Raw genomic sequence first — 20679 nt, 5'->3', positions numbered from 1 at the left:
CACCTACTCTTCGAAGCGACTCAGTTTCAGATTGTAATTAGTATGTTACAGAGTGGATATAAATAAGGCGATTAACGGTGCGAAAATAAATTTTAACACTGCTGATTATACATTTGAATTTACACCTTAGGAAACTGAATAACACGTTACGTAGTGTACGAAATTATTACGTATGGTATATTAAAGAAACGTTAGCAAACAAAGTGTTCGTAGAAAATAGACGAATATACATTACAGATGCAAATGAAAGTACCGTATCAAACGTGTCCTTTGTTGAGGAAAAACAAGCATCCTATCCACCTTGTAGACACCTTGTATCCAGAGTTGATAAATTGAACAGTTATAAAAAACCAGTCCTACAGGTGATCAAATTGTTCACGTTTTAATCTGTTTTGGTGCTAAAAAATTTGAAAACTTCTTTATGCTTTCTTAAACTTTCAGAACGTCCCAGGAAAAAAATTAGAAACACGACGAAAATTTTAATTTCTACATTTTAAATGGAAATATTTTCTTGCCTATAAAATAATACTAATAAACAGAAAAGAGGAGTAATAATTTTCAAACGACTTTGAACAACAAAATTAAGGATCCTACGAGATTTCTATAGAATATGTAAATTTCTAAAATGAAAAATAAATCGAGTTTAGCGAAGAATTGGAATAAGGGGAACTTCCTCTTACGACCGAGTATTCTTTTTGTTTTGAACCTTTAAAAAGTTAGGAAGAGTTAATGGTTGCAAACCTGCTTTCGGTGATAGGAATGCCATCCAGTTGCCACTCGAATATACAGATTAGACATTTTTACAGAAACCTGCGAAGTTTGTAGGTAAAAGGACACATACGCACAGGGTTTTACCCTGAAAATTTGAATTTTTCAATTTACTGATATCATTCTCGTATATGCGTCTAATTCACACGTGACGAAAACAAGCAGAGATGTAAAATCTTATACGTAATTAACAAGAAAAACTTCATTTATTCCAATCACCAAGAAGTTGAAGGAAAGGAAAAAAGATAGAAAAACAATCCTAGCGGAATAAAACTGATGAACGTTACAATTCTTACCTTAACGTCACAATAACGTGTCTCCTTTTATAAAAAAAAAAAAAGAATTTATGAAAAATTACTCGTAATATTTGAAAAATATAGACACTTTAAATTCTTGAATTATTCGAATTATTCAAATTTTTATAAAAACCCTAATTGGTATTATATTTACCTATTAAGAAAATCGAAAGATGTTAAATCGCGATCCTTACGAGTCCAGTAACCCGTATGAAATAAAATAATCTGAAACGTGATTCTGAAAGAATTTTCTTGCTCGCATGGTAAACGGTAGCGAATTGAATAAAATTCGGTCGAAATGTGATTAAATGCATTTCAGAGAACGTCGTTATAACCACCAGTACCGGTAGCACGGCAAGGAGAAAAGTTGTAGACGTTGTATTCATCGGTGTGCTCGTATGGGGGTTAGTGATCAGGAGACAGTATAAAGCAGAGTGAACACAAGATTCATGCTCACTAATAACAAGATAAGGAGAAGCTGCAAACGATACAACTCCACCGCAAGGAGCTTGCATTTTATTTTTTTAAGTAAAACTTACATAGAAAAAAAAGATCACCGGTTATTTCTTCATCGAATATTCGTGTAAATACGATCATCGAAAAGGACTGTGTTACCGGAACGAAATTGTGCTAGTGTGAAAAGTGTTGTTTCTGATTGTTATTCAAGTGTTTAGTTATTGTTTGTGAAAGAGCATCGAATTGTTACACCGACCCGGTAAGTAGAATGTTTTCATTAATTAATCATCCTACTTAAAGAATTTCAGGAGATATTGATGATAAAATTTGAATATTTAAAATCTTTCCCGTACGATCTAGGAAATATTCATTTTTTTCGTAAAAATAACCCGGCATACAAAACACCGTATGACGCAGAATAAAATATAAATATTTTACTTTAAATGCTTACGTTTTTTTTCTTTAATTTGATGATAACAGAATGCAATCCTTTCGGTTTTCGGGTATCTGAGAATAAAATGTACAGTGCATTCTTTTTTTAATCATCGTGAATTCTTGAAAGATAGAAGGTGATCGTGTTCGTATAAGGATTTCCTGTTCGTGTACACGTTTATCTGAAAATGAACCAGTATGAGAGAAAAGATAAGTGCCTTGGAACGGGTTGCGACAAATATTTTTGATTCATAACGAGAAGGCACGCGGTTTCGTACAGATGTTCGATTCTAAATGAATAAAACGCGAAAAATGTCGGCGATGTTAACGTTATTAAATATGCAGAACATATTTTCTCCGGAGACTTATAGTAGTTCTGATTCTACCTAGAGATCGTAATAGACACGCGTATCACGTACGATTCTGCATAAGCGCACTCTCTTTCGTTTTATGTTCCGATATCAAATGCAAGACACATATTAAAAGATGACAAAACAGCACGGTTCTGTTAGGATCATTTAGTTTATCGTGCTTCGAAGACCTATTGTATATGGGTCAAATATGTCACATTTGTGGTAAACTGGCAACAAAATTTGTGATTCTATTGCAAGCTCTTTTTAAAATAATTTTCTAAATTCTTCCCTGCCTCTTTCGGTAGACACTGGACCCCCTGCTCTTGTCATCTTGTATTTTTAATATTAAAGAAATAATCGCGCACGTGATATCGAGTGATCAGACCTTTAATCGCTAAAGCTATCAAGTCGAACGTGTTAATCATTGAAAAGTTATTAGAAATATAAATATATTTATTGAAAATTGTTATTTGTTAAATGTAAATTTTTAACAATTTTTTTTATTTGTGTCTTCCAGAGTTAACTGTAAAATGATATCCATATTCAATTAAGTAATTAACGTCACTCCTTCAATAGATTGATTATCTTTAATGAACTTGAAAAAAAATAATCGGACAGGAGAAATAAATTTGTCATAAATGATGTGATCCTACTTTACAAATATTTCGAAGAGACACACGTCTGACCCATCAATTCGGATCTTTCAGCATGCAATTCTTCCACTGTGACATTAATTAAAAACTTGACATCTTACTTTTCTAAAAATTACAATTTTCGGGTAGGAAAAGATATCAACAGAATCTGCAAATAACAATAAACGATAAACTACCCCTTGTACAGTATATCAAAGATTTTATTATTTTTCAAACATTCGTGCTATCAGGAATAAAATTTTCATAAGGATTAATTAACACGAGATGATAACCTTTTGTCATGTCCATTCGTGGATCTGAAGCAACTATCTCGCCTAACCAGGCATTGAAGTTACTGGATGAATTAAATCGTTAAGATTCAAATGATATTTATGTTTCTTCAATGGATTTGTAATGATAAATATTCATAAACTGATAGACATTGTACCTGGAATCTTTCAGACATTGTATGTTTAAAAATAAGATTCTTCATTTGTAAAATGTAAAACTTTGTATTTTTCTTTATTTTTTATAATTTACTTGAAAGATTGAAATTATTGTGGAGGAATGTTAAAAATGATATTTTTATAATATTTATAAAAAAATTTAGAAAGGTAATTAGTCAGTGGGTATTGATTGGTTTAGTTAAAATTATGAAAGATTTATTATTTAATCAAGGAAGTCAATTTTGTCTGGGAACAAAATTTCTGAAAAATCAATTTTATAGATTGATCATCACATTATTCATAACGTTAAAGATCGATTTATTGCATATCAAGCAGTTATGTAATGCTTAATAATAATGACGCAGGTTATAATCGACGTTTTTTTAGTTTGAATATATTTGAATTCGTGTGAATCCTTGCAGTAATGAATTACTTTTGAAAAAACATTGAGAACCAAAACAAATTGAGAGGAAGAAGATATATAATATATATTATTCGACGACCTTCCGATTAATTTATATGAGATGCCATAAAAATGCAAGAAGAAGCACCCTGTTTGGTGACATCTTCTTTTTCCTGGTACACCCGTAACAGGTATTTCAAGAAATAATATTAATAACTAAGGAAAGAGGACAGATTTACAAAAATTATTAAATATCATAATTCAATGTAAAAATTTAGTTCGCAGACAAAACCGACTTCCTTGATTAAATAATAAATCTTTCCTAATTGCAACTGAACCAATCAATACCCACTAATTAATTACTAATTAATTCGAAAAATTTTAAATGAACCATGACAAGGTTAAGACAATAAAACTTCAATTCCAAGTGAGAAGGTCTTTCAAGTGAAATTTCTGCAACCCATGCTTCTTCGTTTTCTAAAATCATGGTCATTGAATATCCCCCCCCCCCCCCAAAAAAGATACCACCATGATCGTTCAAAGATCGCTTAATTGATTTAACGATCAATTGGCCGGATATTAAATATCGAAAGAACATTAATTATTCATACGAATCATAAAAGTTTGCAGGTTGTTCTTCGAGTACTTTTTTCTGTTCACACTTGCCTGAACATTGCTGCAATATCGACAGCCGATTATCATTGCAAATCCACTCGATATACATAACATCGACGATCAACATTTTAAACGTTCGTCTAATCGTAAATGCATCTTCGTGTCGTGACTCACGACCGACGCGACGTTAGACGGAAGAGAGAAAAAAGGGTTAAGCTAGAAAAATTCTCTACCGAGAAACCGAGAAAATGATTCCCCCCAACAGTCATGTAAATAACTGGTATAAGCGCCAATAACTTTGACAAACTTTGCGGCACGATGTTTAAAAGTTATATATTCATACCTGAGACGCTTCGAACGTGTACTTTACGCGTCAAGAATTTTTTTTTTTTTTTTAGTTAACCTTTGTCGTATCGAATCTGTTTACACGTCTTTTTTTGGACTTCCTGTACCATTCGCTTAAACAGAAATCAAACACCGTTTTCCTCTTATTTCCAATAAACGCTCGTAAATAAACGTCGCATGAATGAATTCATAGACCGTAAAAGATACTTTGTTTAACGCGTTGACTGACGTGGGGGTCACCAGTGGCTATACCATGAATTCAATATAATTGAAAGAAACAAGTTATTTCTTTTTCAAATTGCAATTACCATTCCGACAAAGCCGCCCTGCTAAAACTCGATGCAGACTTCTTAAAAACATTCAGATTTCGTAATTCAGATTATTTTACTCGAAGAGAAAGAAGTACGACATCGATTTCCTTCGACTTAATTAGGGCTATAATTTGATGTAATCATTGATAATGAAAGATCAGGCCATAAATAAGCCAATTTGCTTCTGTTTCAGGACCTTTACCATCAAGGAGACGAAAAAAGGAAAGCAGCGAAAAGTAAACGAATCAGGTCATAACCATGAAATTCCCAATTCCTCTACATCAATATAAAAGTAAGTAATCGTACGGTAAAAATTAATACTTTAATTATATTTATTGTATATTTACTATATGGAATAATGATGGTTTTGAAAATGATATGTTTGCCATTAGACACGAATGTATTTATCTTGGTTTTGATTAATAACACATTATTGGAAACGGCTGATAATAATTCATGCGAAACGTTAGAGTGATAATTCTGTATATAATTTTTTTTCTGTGTTTAAAAAAGAAAGTAATAAATTCATATTGGATGCAGAGAGGAAAATAGAGGAATGCCTTCGAGCCATTCAATTAATCCACAATAATTAACGTTGGTTTTTTCTTCAAACCTATAATTATCCTCCACTTCGTTCTCTTTTGTTTATATTAACATCTTTTTTTTTGTATCAACTGGTTGAATTAAACTTCACTGAAATGTCATTCGATAACTAAAATCGGCGACGTATTACTAGCAGAAATCGTTGGATGATAAATAATTCACATGCACATAAACATCTCGATTGCATAGCTGTTAAAAAGGTTCTAGAAGGTCAAAGGTCAATAAACAAACGTTTCAACAGGGATGAAGAAATCGGAATAATAACGAATTCCTTTATCAATCGTACGATAACAATTAAATTCGATGTTTCTACGTTAGAATATATTTTACAACACAATATCATCTTTGTTGGTTTTTGGAGAATAATAACGAAGCAAGAAAAAAAAAAGTAAAGAAAATGACTTTCTTTTACACCGATGCAAATGAATTCTAGAAAAAAAGATGTTAAGCAATGTGGACCTTGAGTTGTCGTTTAATGAATTAACAAACGTCAAACGAACCAGGTTATTATTCTCGGAAACGTCTAGTAATACGTCAAACTTTTTGTAACTATCTATTACATATGACAAATTTAATGGATAACAAATGGGAAGAGGTTCAACATGGGTACCATTTCGCCTCAGGAGATTTGGATGACAGAGATGAGTGGAGACGGGATCTAATTACAATTATAATATTATAGAGAGGTGAAGTGGGCCAATATCCTCAGTTGTAGAATTTTGAAATTTGAGAATTTGATTATTTAAAAATTTAAGAATTTGGCAATTTGGCAATTAGGCAACTTACAAATTAAAAAATTGGAGAATTTGGCAATTTGGCAATTAGGCAACTTACAAATTTAAAAATTTGATAATTTGGTAATTTGGAAATCTGAAAATTTTAAAACTTCAAAATGTTAGCGGGCCATTCCAGGTCCACCCTGACCCCCCAGAAATGTTAATTATAATCTAGTAGACTATAGACCAAGGGAATAACCCCGTGAGAAGGTTACACTTTTGTACTGTTCGATGACTCTCTGTACTGCATTACCATATTTTCGAGATAAATATATTGCTGCGAACGATGCTGTCGTAACTGTTTAAAGGTCTCGGCCATTGAGCAGCTGCTACATACGCGTATCTTTTCCCGTATATACAGTTTGTTAAGATTATGCGAAAGCCTTTCGAAAAATGTACACGCATACACAGTGGCAAGTTAAGTTGAAAACGGCACGAGTATTATCCACTTGATCTTGACCTCCGTCAGACCGGATGTTTCAACATGTACGATCTATAGCATTTTACCGATTATTATCCATTAATAACTCGTATTATCGCCTTCAGAATGATTTCTGATGCAAAAATTCCATCGTTACAATGCACTTCTTCGCGTTATACAACCCTTAAAGAGCAAAGTAGAATCTTTCCCAGCTAACGAATTCAAATTTTTCATTTGATAAGTTCAAAAAATCCTTCATTTGGAAATTTAAATACCTAATTTAATTTCATAGATTTGGTTCACCAGTGACCCGATCGTTTAAAAAATTCGATTCCGTTATTGACACGAAAGAAAGACTCAAGGCTTTCTAGACACATTTGTCACTTTGCATGAAAAGTAAAGAAATAACCTCTTTTTACCTGGATTTCATGAATAGATGAAACCGGTAGACATTTCAGTTGTCAGTGAAACAAATTTGTCTCACTAGCGTTATTGATTGCACCTCATTAATTTTTTATTCTAACTGCCTCGATGATATATTATCGGTGTTGATTTTTTATTCACCGCCGACAATTTGTTATGTATTAAGAGGTTCCTAATTATCAACCGCGGAAATGGAAAACAGTGAATGACATCATCACATATTCTCAACTCTTTCAATTTTTAATTGTATGCTATTATTTATTTAGATGATATATGAAAATATTTCACTTGAAAATTAGAATGTTTAATGGGTCACGAACAGTGGCGGCTTACGTATAGGCACTGTGGAACTGCAGCACCCCCTGTTTCCACTTGATATTATCGATAACATTTAATATAATAAATCCTTTTTTCTTTAATTCTTTCTTTATACTTATACAATATATAATTCTTAAGCTTAATGTCAGTAGCCATCCTCCAGTTTATGAAAAAGATACAAAAATCTTTATATGGAACTATGCGCTTCACAGTTTCAGCGGCGCGCCGCGGCGTGGTGTTTGACTATGTGCGCATGCGCACATAGAAAGCTGCGCAAAAGAGCGAGAGCATTGTCGCTCCCGTAGTACCGGTTCTTTAAAACAAAGACTAAAAATTTTCTGGAGCAGTATCCCCAATAATTTTAGCTACGAGCCGCTACTGAAATGCAACTAAATATAAAAAATACAATAATATTCTTATCGCTCGAAACCATGAATGAAAACTACGTGTATTGAAATAAAGAAACCCTAAAAACTTGCTACTTCCGATCTACGGTCTAGTTACGTCACTGATAAACGCATCGCGCCAAATACAACGGTACTCCTAGTACAATAGAATCGGTATCATTCCGATTGATTCGCTATTCAGCACACGTATCTGCGTTAGAAAAGAAAGAAAAAGCAAATGACAACAGTAGTAAACTTTCGTACAATGATATTTACATATCGCGGTTTCGTTATGACACTAAACATGAGTGTACACGCTATTTTGATACACACGTGGTGACACATGTTACGACAACATTATCATCGAAATAATGATGTTAATATCGATGCGCGGTGATTAATTAATTATTGTACACCAATCACTTGAATTGGAGTAATTTACCAGACACGCGTGACAACTTTAACGGGAATCCAATAACATTTACAACTTTTCTTTTTATCAAGAGATAAGAATATACAAGTGATAAAGAACATTATTCTTTTTTTTATTCATTTTAACTCACTTTCGGTGAATTGTAAACCGTATATTGTACTATCAATATTGAAAAAGAAATTGTTTACTTTTTGGTAACTTTCTGATGCAAAGAAGAAAATAGGAAACAAATTGGAGACGTTAATAATTAATTCAGTTATATAATTAAAAATTTTTTAACCAGGAAAGATAAAGCCGCAGGGATGATAAAGTTTTATCATCGTTCAGCAAAACAGGGAGCTCTTTAGAAGAGCTGAGGATGCATCGATCCTTTCATGCAGAATCATTAATCAATACCGTGTTATTTAAACGAGATTCGATAACAAGTATTCGAAGGTCGCGTTTTAATTACGACGTACGTACTTTCCCCTTGTTTGTTACGTTTTTTTTATTTTTCATTCATCATCTTATCCATGATAAAATGACGTTCGTGAACGTAACATATCAACGAGAAATATTTGCATTCATCCCCGGTAAATTCTTTTTACACAAACACGCAACTATTAGACGTTAAAAAAAAAAAAATGTAATAATTAGTAATGTCTTAGTAAATGAATTATGTTCCAGTCGACTGTTTGCCGGTTTGTCTCGAATGTTCGCACTTGTGATAATTATGGCTACGCGTGATAAGTGTTTCCGCTTCACTTTCGATTTCATTTACGTTCAACGCACTCTCAAAACAAGCATAATCAACATAATCGATGAATAATTTTCAATCTCCAATTCCTCTTTATTTAACAAACGAAACAGTCATTAAACCCTCGTTAATTTTAAATTTCCAACCCCTTAAATTAGAAAAATTATTAGAATGTGTTTTGTTAAAATTCTATATTGATTTTTTATTTAAAAGAAAATATACACCTGACCCCGCTGGTTCGTTAGGTCATTAAACCTATAGCCTGTCAGTAATGATTACTAGAATAATTAAACCTAATCTAATAAAACCAGTTTGACTGGGATTAAGACATTTCGTTGATATTTAAATGCTATTACAAAATAGAGCGTTATACGGAGACGAAAAAAAAAAAATGAAACTTGTAGGTATTATAATATAATTACAGACTTGTGAAATTAATTAGCAAAGACTATGCAAAATTACTTATTAATCAATTTTTTGTAATTGAAAGAAGAAATCGTTTTAATACTACTATAATGAGTTTATACGAATAATTGGAATAATTGCAAGTTATACTGCAATTTTCTTGCAAATATATTCCTGACCCTCCGTTTGTTCAGGCAAGGTTAAAAAATGATTAACAACAAATTACCATAGACGTAATTATTTCAATAGGGAAAAAGAGAAGATTACAAGGTTCTGACATAGTTAAACTGGTCCCAGGTTGTTTAACTTGTGCAGTCGTTAATTTGCGATAAAACCCATTGAAATATAAATCTCGCTAATGAACGTCCAATGAACCGATGTTAATCGACAACCTGGCGTAATTAACCGACGATTTCACGTTAACGAAATCGATGATTTTCAATTGTAAACAGGTTTCCTTTGACGGGGCTACTTTTCGAATAATATGGAATTTAAGTCAAGGTAAACAGGTGACGTGTGAATCACATGGGGATATCACAGGGCATGATTGACGCCCATCAGTGACGACCACGTTTGCGTCATGACGTTTAAAATCATTTCCAAGAACGTTTTATAACCGGAATCTTCATCTTAGTAATTGTACATTTTGACAGTAATGTTGACCGTTCTACGTATCGGTCAAAAGTGAACAAAATTTCCACATATGTTAATTAAAATAACTGTGAAATATGAAAATACTTGAACGCAAGGCTCGGTGGGTATATATCCTTTAAATGATTCATCATTCTGCAGATGAATCGGCCAACATTGATCTTCAACTAAATTTAAAAGAGATCATTTTTAGTGTAATCTTATATAAAATAGATTCCTTATCATGAACTTAGGGTGTAAAGAGTACCCGAATATTCCCCCTTTTATGATGTGAAATATACTTATATACACCACTTAAAGATATATTTTAATAATTAAAAACGGTGTCTATTAATCAAATTAAAATTGTATCACTGATCACCTGTGATCGATGTCTTAAATTCAGTAGTATATAGAAACATATAATCGTTCTTTAACTCGATCAGAAGTTATTAACATTTCTATCACATAATACTTGAAAAAAAAAAAAAAAAAAATAATTACTAAGTGCATTCGACTTTGCATTAATTGGTTTAATTACAGAGTAGAGACATTTAAAAAAAAAGAGTAACACTGAATAAACAATAGTATAGATTACAACATATGGTAAATTATCACTTGAAAATTAACGAAGTATCTATATAATCTTGCATCGATCGTAATTAGTAGATCTTGTTATTAATATTCAATTTCAATCGTAATATGTGACTGTAAATGATAAAGATTATGTCAACTCTTAAAAATGGTTGTCATTCTTGTTGACAAAAAGTACGATACACTACATGTGTAATAAAAGACATTAAAAAATTAATTATTGAAGATAATAACTGTTAATTTACAAATCTACAGTTTCAATTTATTGGCATGCATTATTAGTTTGATATTAAAGTTATTTTATGATCCTTAAGTATTAATTATTTAATGGAATTGAACGAGCCATTAAATTAAAAAATTAGCTATCTATATTTTTAATAAAAAAGATTTCAATACGTCTCATTACACGTGTTCAGGAGTTTAAAAAAACTTGGAAAAGCCCAAATAAATGTTTTTATTAACAAACATGTTAACTTCTAGAGATAACATAGCCTGGTGAGCCCATAAATTTACACACTTATCGTGTACACGTTAGCTGAGTTAGGGTCAATAAACCGAAAATGAATATAAATCCTACACATTATCATTCTTATTGAAAACTTTATTCTGCTGTAATATTTGTATCGCTTTTATAAATGTTATTGTGACAGAGAAATGAACCCAAGTAACTGATAACTTATTTTCAATGAGGGGGAAAGAATGAAGAATTAAATGAATCCAACTGACATCACTATTTGGATATTCATTCATTAACGTACGATAGGTTTTCCTATTTTTAAGTATGGAAATAAGAATAATTAAAGCAGCAGCCTTCGTGCACCAAGCACCGTTTTGCAATAAATAATGTGAAAAAAGTCACTGACGTAATTTTCTTACGTCTTTGAAATAATACATTGAAGACAAAAAAAATATAATAAAAAATAGAAGAAACCATTTTTCCTCCTTTTCGAATGAAATCGAAGATCAGTAAATTGAAATCAATTTAGAAAGAAGTATTAGATGCTAAACCTTATACTGTTGTTCTCTATTGCAGAATGCATAATACTATTTATGCTGGGTATTACCTGCAGTGCCTTGGCTTACATACTCTACATAATTAATCCAGTGAAGACAATATTGGAACACGTAAGTGACTGCATAAACGTTACATTATATTAATGAAAATATGATTATAAACATACCTGATTACCGATGACCGTGGTAGTAGTATTGCACTGGTGCTGGTTCCATAACGTAAGTCGTCTACGAGAGGGATGAATTCTGAAAAAATAATAATACTATTAGTATATGTTCAAAAGTATTGGAAAAGTATTAAAATACCAGGATATCTTTGAAATTCTAATAATAAAACTAATTGCAACCTTGGGTATGAAATCCACCCTTTTGTACATGATTTACAACCCTCTACCATTAATAAATATAAAAAACAGAAAATGAAAATCCTATCATTTTGTAGAAATTGCAAATGGCACCAAATTCGCTGCTTTATGAATTATGGAAAAAGCCCCCTATCAACGTCTACCTCAAAGTATACATATTCAACATCACCAACGCGGAACAGTTCCTCAGGGGTGAGGAAAAATTAACCGTGGAAGAAGTCGGTCCCTACGTCTATCAGTAAGCGACAGTATTTTCCTTACTACCAGATCACAGCGTCCGGTGTTTTAACAACACGCTTCTGTTTTTAGAGAAATATTAGAGAATCAAAATGTCACGTGGCACGAAAATAATACAATTTCGTATAAGCCAAAAAGAACGGTAGTGTACATTCCAGAAATGTCAAACGGTGACCCAGAAAAAGATATAGTGCACGTTCCAAATATACCAATGCTGGTAAGTGATAACTGAATACGAATCAATTCATAAATATTCATTCAACAATGTTACGACTTTTTCCTACTACTGGGAATTACAACGTTCTCAATTTAAAATATTGTAATTTATACTCCAGAGTTTATTTGATAAAAGCTTATGTCTGTTAGGATACTCTGGATCCAATTAGTATCATTAAATTCTTTTCAAGTATAATTGAATTCGCAGGGTATCTCGTCGACCCTACACGATGCTGCATTCTTGGTCAAATTCCCTTGGACTAGTTTGGTGAACATGCTAAATAGTAAATCGATCTTGAATATAACCGTGTACGATTATCTATGGGGTTACGAGGATCCTCTTGTCCGTTTGGCGAGTAACGTCGTGCCAAGTTTCATCAACTTCGGGAGATTTGGATTACTCGATAGGGTAAGTAATCGTCGCTAAATATTCACTTGATGAAAAGAAAAACAAGTACGCGACGATAGTACAAGTAATTAAAGAGCTAAGAGTAATAATAAGCCACGGGGAAGAACAAGGTGAATTTGTGAGTCACCTTTAAAATATTCCTATCCATCATGCACCTTCAGTGCAGTGAAAATTCATTTAACAGTTTAATGGTAACTCACTGAGCGTGATAAAAATCCCATAAGCTTTCGATCATTAAATTGACGCAACTGGACCCGCTCCAACCGCTATACTCGTTCCAAACCTGATTATTTATATGAAATAAAAAAAATATCAGGGTAGTTGACATAGCTAACTAACCTTGTCCACGCCTGAATCAAATACAGTATTTCAAGTTTTCTTGTTGCTAAACTTCTGCTCACATTCTTTTGGTACAACTTGCTACATATACAAGAAGCAGTTCTCCATGTGTCCCGAACCTGCCGACAGTTTTCGCAATTATTTCTAGCCGTAGATCCTTTCACTATTTATGTATACGTTTCAGGGTTCACAGGGTTAGTGTCAACGACTTTTAAACAGAGAAAATTGGAGCGAAATAGTCGCATTAGCTGGTTGAGTTGTATGGCTACTTTAGTGTTTAACGAGTTGATTGCTACAGGGTCCACAGATGACAATAAAATGGAGCAACTGAAAAAATTAGAGAACATTTTAATTAAAGTTAATATTATGTTAATTACATAAGACAGCGATGAGAGAATTTAAATTGAAAGAAGAGCCAACCCGTTAACTTGTAATAGAATTTCTTGTCCCAAATGACTACCACAGCTTACTATTAACATAGTACAGCATTTTACCTTGATATTATCATTTACAGATGTACGACGAAGGAGACAACACCGTGTTCATGAACATCGCGAAGAATGAGAATATGACCGACGAGGATGGACGTTATCTGAGCGTCGAAAGCTACAACGGTAGCCCCGGGATGCCGCAATGGGGGTACCAGGAAGAAGAAGGAAACGAGACTAATCCGGGGTAAGTAAAAATAATTAAACATAGGAAAATTCATAGGATTAACGAAAGAGCTTTCATCGAAAGAGAAATAAAAATGCTTAACACATGTTAACGCGTTATAAATTATTCAATATAAACATTTCACGCTGAATCTCTGTTACGTAAACAAGCATTATCGTTGCACGGTTACAATAAAGAGGATTATAACAATATTTCAAATTGTTCTCGTGACAGGAATACGATTTGTAACCGTGTCAAGGGAACAACCGAAGGAGAATTATTCCCGGCTAATTTAGACGAACACGCTACATTCAGAGTGTACAGGAAAGCTTTCTGCAGAGCGATACCGATTGTGTTTAAGGAAAAAGTATGGGTCGAAAGTGGTCTCGAAGGATACTTGTACACCGTGGCAAGTGACTTCTTGGATCCGCCAGATTTAAATCCGATTAACGAGTGCTACTGCCGGAACCGTAAATGTTTGAAGAGAGGATTGTCTGACATGACACCTTGTTATTACAGTGAGTACCTATTTCCATGATTCTCTGCTCTTAGATACGTTAACTTACATACAGATCGACGTTAATATTAGAGTTTCGTTTTTAAAAATTCACTCACCCTATATTGCTTTCTCTCAAGTTATAATCTTTCGTACACCGAGTTCTTCGAGCTCGCAAAATAGAATGATGAAGCTTCCTCCTGCAAACGATAGATAGTCGTTAATATTAAATGTCAAAGTTTGAACTTTGGGAACAATGCAACCCAAGCCATCAGCCTGCTCTTTAGAACAAGCTAAAGTGAACTAGAGCAAGGATCGCTCTTTTTCGGCCATTTCCGCTCAAATCGGAAAAAAAAATTTTTTTTCGGCTATTCATTGAGATTTTGACCTACTAAACACAATGGCGTACAATTTTTTCGATAACTCTTACCGTTCTGTACAAAAGTGACAGAAAGTCTAAATGCTATAGCCCCCTTATCAAGATTTTCAATCTTAGATACGGGTTGGCTAATAACTTGAACACAAGAAATATACCATTTGAACGTACTTTATTTACAGGTATTCCAGCAGCAATGTCCATGCCACATTTCCTCGATGCCGACCCCAGTTTGCTAGAGAACGTTATAGGACTTCATCCAGATCCAGAAATCCACAGCGCAAAGATCATTCTGCAACCGGTAAATGATTTTTTAGTAAAATTATTTCATAAGTGATATTTTTTAATCAAGGTATTAATTGGGCCCAGGCAGACTAGGCGGCCGCCTAGGACCCCATAAGGTCCAGGGCCCCCATAAAACGATTTTGCGTCTAAGAATGCAAGAAGAGTAATGTTTACTTGAATATTAATCGATGTAAAGGCAAATCTAAATTAGTTATACAAACTTTAATGTCAATTTTATAAATTTTATTTGAGGTACTTTTATAAATCTCAGGGCCAGCCCTGGTATTAATTGACTACTGATTTCTTTCGTTCATTTATATCGATTCGCTAATTTATGTAAGTGTCGTTGAAAGTGTCGCACTTGAAGTGTTTCTCAGGGGCACGTTCTCCCTAATGATAAACCGACCATGTTGCGAAACGCTTAGCAAGTATTTGAAAACCGGTTGACGTTAGACAGTTACCTAATCGTGTAACGATAATACATAATGATCATTAAACTGCTGCTACGGTTGTTCAACATGGCCGTCGACCTCGTAAAGCATCTTAAACCGCAATGCAGTTTCCCGAATCCTTCCTTCATTCACTTTTATCTTCTTTTTTTTGCAGGAGATCGGAATCCCGATAAAAGTTAACTCCAGAATACAGATCAACCTTGTTATGGCCCAAGCGGCCTACAGTTCTAGAATCTCGGCCTTCAACGGGTTAACGGTCCCATTATTCTGGAGCGATCTGGTAAATATTCTTTATTTTGAAATTTGTAATTAATTTATTTTTGTGCCAAATTTTTTAATCAATCGCAATGATATCGTGGATCCGTGTCACACTTGTTATTAATAATACTTAATGTATGTATTTGCAGTATATACCTTCGATACCGGACGACCTCCTCTTCCTCTTGAAAATGGTGCTTTACGTACTTCCGATAGCCCAGACGGTGATAATTTGGTTGCTGGCCATCGGAGGAGCGACGATGATCATATTATCAGTACCAGCCATGTTGTGGACCATCAATCAGCAACAGGTACCTCTTCAGGTAGAACGAAAGGATAGCTGCGATTTAAGGATACCGTTGAATTATGGTCAATACACTACTATGCGTATCTTGCCGGCTATTAAAAAGATCACGTCAAAAACGGACTTGTTTAGTTAACCAAACACACCCCTAAAGTATTTACGAAGCATGAAACGAAAGACACTTGGATTAATAAAAGAACGATTTTCTTATTTAAATAATTAATGTATTCGTTGCTCTTTTTTCTCGTTAGAAAAAAAAAGGTAGCGGATACGGTTGCGTACTTAAACCGACTTGTAAAGTATTCTGCGTTGCAGTACACATTCCGGGTTTCGTGCTAAAAATATTTATCAATCGATATTATTCTCTATCAAAACGTTATTACGGTGTACTTTCACTTTTATTCTCCCTTACTCCGATTAATTTCTTTAGAATATCGTTCTTTTAATTTTTATTCTGTTTCGTTTCGTTGCTTCTTAATGTAATACTACAATCTAATATCTAATTGATATAAATTTTTTTACGAATTTATTCTATGCTCCATCGATCGTATCTGCCGAGTAATGGCACTGGAGTAGCTCAAAGTATTTCATCGAAGTGAATTACCGTTAAAATAAGTTTGAATAAAAACGTTATGAACGGGTTATTATATAAATTTAATGAAATGCGAACTAAGTAAGGTTGTAGTACAATATTATGATATTAATCATAATAACCAATGATACCAGCCTATCGAAAATCAATGATGAATGAATATTGTCGTCTAATGTACATACACGAATTCGAATCAATTTTTTCGGATATTATAATTTAATCTCAAAAATACTTTACTTACGTGTATTATTGTTGAAAACGTGAAAAATCCAAGCCAAAAATTTGAAAATAATGATTGCTTAGGTATTTCGATTTTGGTAGCCGATATTTTCGTTGAAATATCACTTATTACGTTGCTGAACTTTTGCTTAGCACCGGACGTTTTGATTTCCAGCACCGGAAGTACTCGGTGAGACAAAATTCGTACAGGTTTTTGTACATCATTGTTGTACTAGTTAGATAATTAGTAAATATAAATAAATAATTTAAGTATTTTAGTTAATAAATTTACCAATTGTTATTGGTAATGAAGATACAAGGTTATGTTTCGATTTTGTATAACGAAGTACTTTTTAAATATCGTAACCTCAAAAATTTATTTATTTTTTTTAAATTTGAATTTTAAAAATTATTTATGTCGAGAACTTACATTTAACATGTTTTTAAAAATGTAATATTTCACATGATACTATAAAGTATTTTGTTTGTATAATGTATTATGATTCAATTTGTACAATTTTCTCAAAGAAGCAATCGTGTTTGCGAATACTGATACTAAGCATGTTAAACTTAAAATATTTTTCATATTAAGGAAATTTTTTTAGTTAGCAAAAAAAATATAATGATGCATAATATTTAAGCCGTTTTTAAAGATCGTAATTTATATTTCATAATTTCTTCATTCTTCATTGCATTTATGTCCCATTAATTTTCATTAAAAAGATACGTTTTCAATGTAACGAAAACGTAACTTTGCGTTGTTAGTCTATCATTTTCTTTATTATTAGAAAATTTTTGCTCATACTACATTTATCAAAGTATAAAAATATAGCGCTAAGGCTACAAGTGTATAAAGATCGGAAAATATACTTGCCTATAATTTTGAATTTCATAATAAAAATCAAAAACATCAGTTTATGTTATTATTTTTTGTGGATCAATAAGTTTTATCATGATAGATTATTATTATTTTAATATGGGATGTCTATATTAGAAAAAGAAAAAAAAATTGAAAAATATTATTACACAATAAGTAAATTAAATATACTTCAACTGAAATAAACACTCATTAGTTATGAAATATTACCTATCCTACTATGCATTATGTATAAGGGGTGACTTAAACATTTGTTATATAATAATTACATTATTTACTTTAAAAATATTTGTATTATACATAGAAATATATGTAATTTCAATAACAATAAACAACAGCTGTATACAACATAAAAATATGGATGCAACAAAATAAAACCACTTGTATAAAATACAAATTGTATGAAATAAACATTCCAACCAATTATAATTACAAAATTACTACAAAACTACTGCACACCATGCAATGTAATAATATCAAAAAGATTCCTTAGGAATTATAATAATATGTTGCATAAAAGTATTTATACAATTACAAATATGTGTAACTACATAAATAATAATATCACAAGTAATTTTAGCACGTATTAAAATTTCGTCAGTATACTTATTACAAGATACAGTACTTTCATGCAAAAATAAAGATATCAAAAAATCATAATTCGGTGAATTTTTTGAACACACGACTCATTTCGGGTCTGTTTTGTACTATATTAGTACACCACTTTCCCAGAAGCATTAAATTAGTATAAACCTGTTTGTCTTTCTCACCTGCCTTCTTGTCCATTAACAAAGGAAGGTCTGCATTTTTCCAACTGTTAATAAAATCTTTCAAAAATTTGTTCTCCAACCTAGACTCATCATAAGCTGACAAACCAGTAGCTAATTCAAATAAAACTATACCATAACTGTAAGTATCTACCTTTGTAGACAATTTTCGTTCATGTAGAAATTCTTCTGGAAGGTAAGGCCTAGTACCATGAATTTTGCTTACCTAAAATGAATAAGAATTGTTTTACTAAATTTATTTCACTACAATATATTTTTTAATACAAAATACTTACTTTCATAGAATCTTCCTCAGGACCTTCTCTTGCTAACCCAAAGTCTCCTATCTTAGGTTCAAAGCTTTTATCAAGTAGAATATTGGCACTTTTTATATCTCCGTGTATCAAAGGTTTTTTTCCAATTGTATGTAAATACTGTAAGCCACGTGCAGTTCCTTTAGCTATTTGATGACGTTGTATCCAAGTTAATGGTTGTGTTTTTTGTTTTACTAGTAACCTATCTTCTAGAGATCCATTTTTCATGAGCTGATACACAAGACAAGGTGATTTTCCATCCAAACTATATGCATACAATGGCAAAATATTTTCATGTGGACAAGAATTTAAAATCTTTATTTCTCTCAGTGACTGTTGAAGCTGGACTGCATAACTTTCATCTGAGTCAGTTCCTCTTTTTTCCAGTTTTTTAATAGCTACATCTGTATTCTTCCAAGTAGCTGTATAATAAAAAGAATACAATGAAAAATGTTCATTGAAATTGGATTAACAACTTTTGAACAATTTAATATTACCTTTATATACTGTTCCAAACCCACCCCTTCCTAATACATTACATCTATTCCATTCATCTGTAATTATTGTTAATTCTTGATAAGTAGCCTGAGGTAGAGTTGTTTCTGCTTGAAAAACTGCTGCTTCATTATTCTTTTTTTCATTAGATGGAGCACATCTCAAAAAAGGTGATAAAAGTTGTACTGCAGGCAGAGATGCGACAAGTACATTATTAGAATTACTTGGAGTATCTCTTATATGTATAGCTTGCATTGGTTGATTCAGTATCTTATAAGATTCTTCCTTTGTGTTTTTCTCAATGATAATTTTGGGCACATTTGGTTCTGCTGGTGCAATTTGATTAAAATTTTGTATACCTATCTTCAAGTCTTTTGTGTTTTTATTCAGACGTTTTTCAAGTACCCTATGAAGATTGCCTTCCCCGTTATAAATTAATTTATGAAATTTTGCATCAACAAATGATTTCAACGGTATCATAGACTGATAGTGTTGCATTCTAGATAATAAAACAAACAATTCTGATATAGTATGATTATGATGACCCCACATTGTTAACAATTCATCTGTAGGATTCTTTTCTTTTCGCAAACTTTGTATTGTCAATACATCATATTCCATCCATATCCCTGAAAAACATTATTAATAATGAATAGAAAATGTATTTCTCAATCAGACCATTAATAAACAAATGATACACAGACTTAACTTATGTTTTGACAACTTACCAGCAAGTTCCTCCCACTTGTCATTTTGATTAAGTATTTTACAAAGCTCCAAACGTTCAAAAAATGGTAATTGATAAACATATTTAATTTTATCAGTACAGTTTGATGACATAGTGGACAACAAATTATAAATTTTTTTATGGAAAATTGAGGAAAACTGTTGCGCGTGATTCACGCATCAAATTTTTTGTTGAATAATAGCTCCATCTACTGATATTATGGATTTCTAGACGAAAGATCTGAAGAATTTATCGATACCATCAGCAGAAATACATGAAAATTCGAAAATTATTTACCATTCTAAAACATAGTTAATTAGTACATATTTAGACATGTATTATAAAAATATTGTGAGCATATATTTCTTCTATTTGTATTAAAAATTTTATCTTGAATACTGACATGTATGGTACAATCAAGAGTGTAGTTGTGCCCTCTAAAGGTAACACTCTGAACTTAAATAACCATACTGGACATCAAGCATTTCAGGAGTAGCGTAT

General features: G+C 32.3%; 3 protein-coding genes across 8 annotated transcripts in view; 1 reads left to right on the top strand and 2 right to left on the bottom strand.

The window, feature by feature from the left end:
- Positions 1-15151, bottom strand: part of LOC114874823 (HEAT repeat-containing protein 5B) — a 30355-nt gene extending 15204 nt beyond the window's left edge. For all 4 annotated transcript variants that reach the window (XM_029184471.2, XM_029184474.2, XM_029184472.2 and 1 more), the window contains exons 1-4: positions 15060-15151; positions 14632-14712; positions 11964-12042; positions 1972-2134 (exon numbers count right to left, since the gene is read on the bottom strand). The gene's annotated coding sequence lies outside the window, so the exon portion shown is untranslated. The remainder of the gene's footprint in view (positions 1-1971; positions 2135-11963; positions 12043-14631; positions 14713-15059) is intronic.
- Positions 1487-17911, top strand: LOC114874824 (scavenger receptor class B member 1). The gene is made up of 11 exons (XM_029184476.2): positions 1487-1779; positions 5251-5349; positions 11816-11907; positions 12239-12399; positions 12471-12615; positions 12823-13023; positions 13877-14037; positions 14251-14534; positions 15071-15189; positions 15780-15905; positions 16033-17911. Exons 2-11 carry the CDS (start codon positions 5316-5318, stop codon positions 16321-16323), a joined length of 1614 nt encoding a protein of 537 aa, XP_029040309.1. The 5' UTR covers positions 1487-1779; positions 5251-5315; the 3' UTR covers positions 16324-17911.
- Positions 17757-20674, bottom strand: LOC114874825 (serine/threonine-protein kinase pelle). 3 transcript variants are annotated; one of them, XM_029184477.2, is made up of 5 exons: positions 20582-20674; positions 20180-20479; positions 19454-20080; positions 18939-19378; positions 17757-18868 (listed from the first exon to the last, which is right to left on the bottom strand). In XM_029184477.2, exons 2-5 carry the CDS (start codon positions 20289-20291, stop codon positions 18530-18532), a joined length of 1518 nt encoding a protein of 505 aa, XP_029040310.1. In that variant the 5' UTR covers positions 20292-20479; positions 20582-20674; the 3' UTR covers positions 17757-18529. The 3 variants fall into 3 exon arrangements, with proteins under 3 accessions (XP_029040310.1, XP_046145981.1, XP_029040312.1); XM_029184479.2 differs by lacking the exon at positions 20582-20674 and having other exon boundaries at positions 18554-18689; positions 18797-18868; positions 20180-20482; XM_046290025.1 differs by lacking the exon at positions 20582-20674 and having other exon boundaries at positions 20180-20482.
- Positions 20675-20679: the final 5 nt, after the last annotated feature.

The sequence above is a fragment of the Osmia bicornis genome, chromosome 2, assembly GCF_907164935.1.
Source record: "Osmia bicornis bicornis chromosome 2, iOsmBic2.1, whole genome shotgun sequence".
NCBI lineage: Eukaryota > Metazoa > Arthropoda > Insecta > Hymenoptera > Megachilidae > Osmia > Osmia bicornis.
Note: the sequence above shows the minus strand (reverse complement) of the source record. Positions and strands in the feature narration are given on the sequence as shown.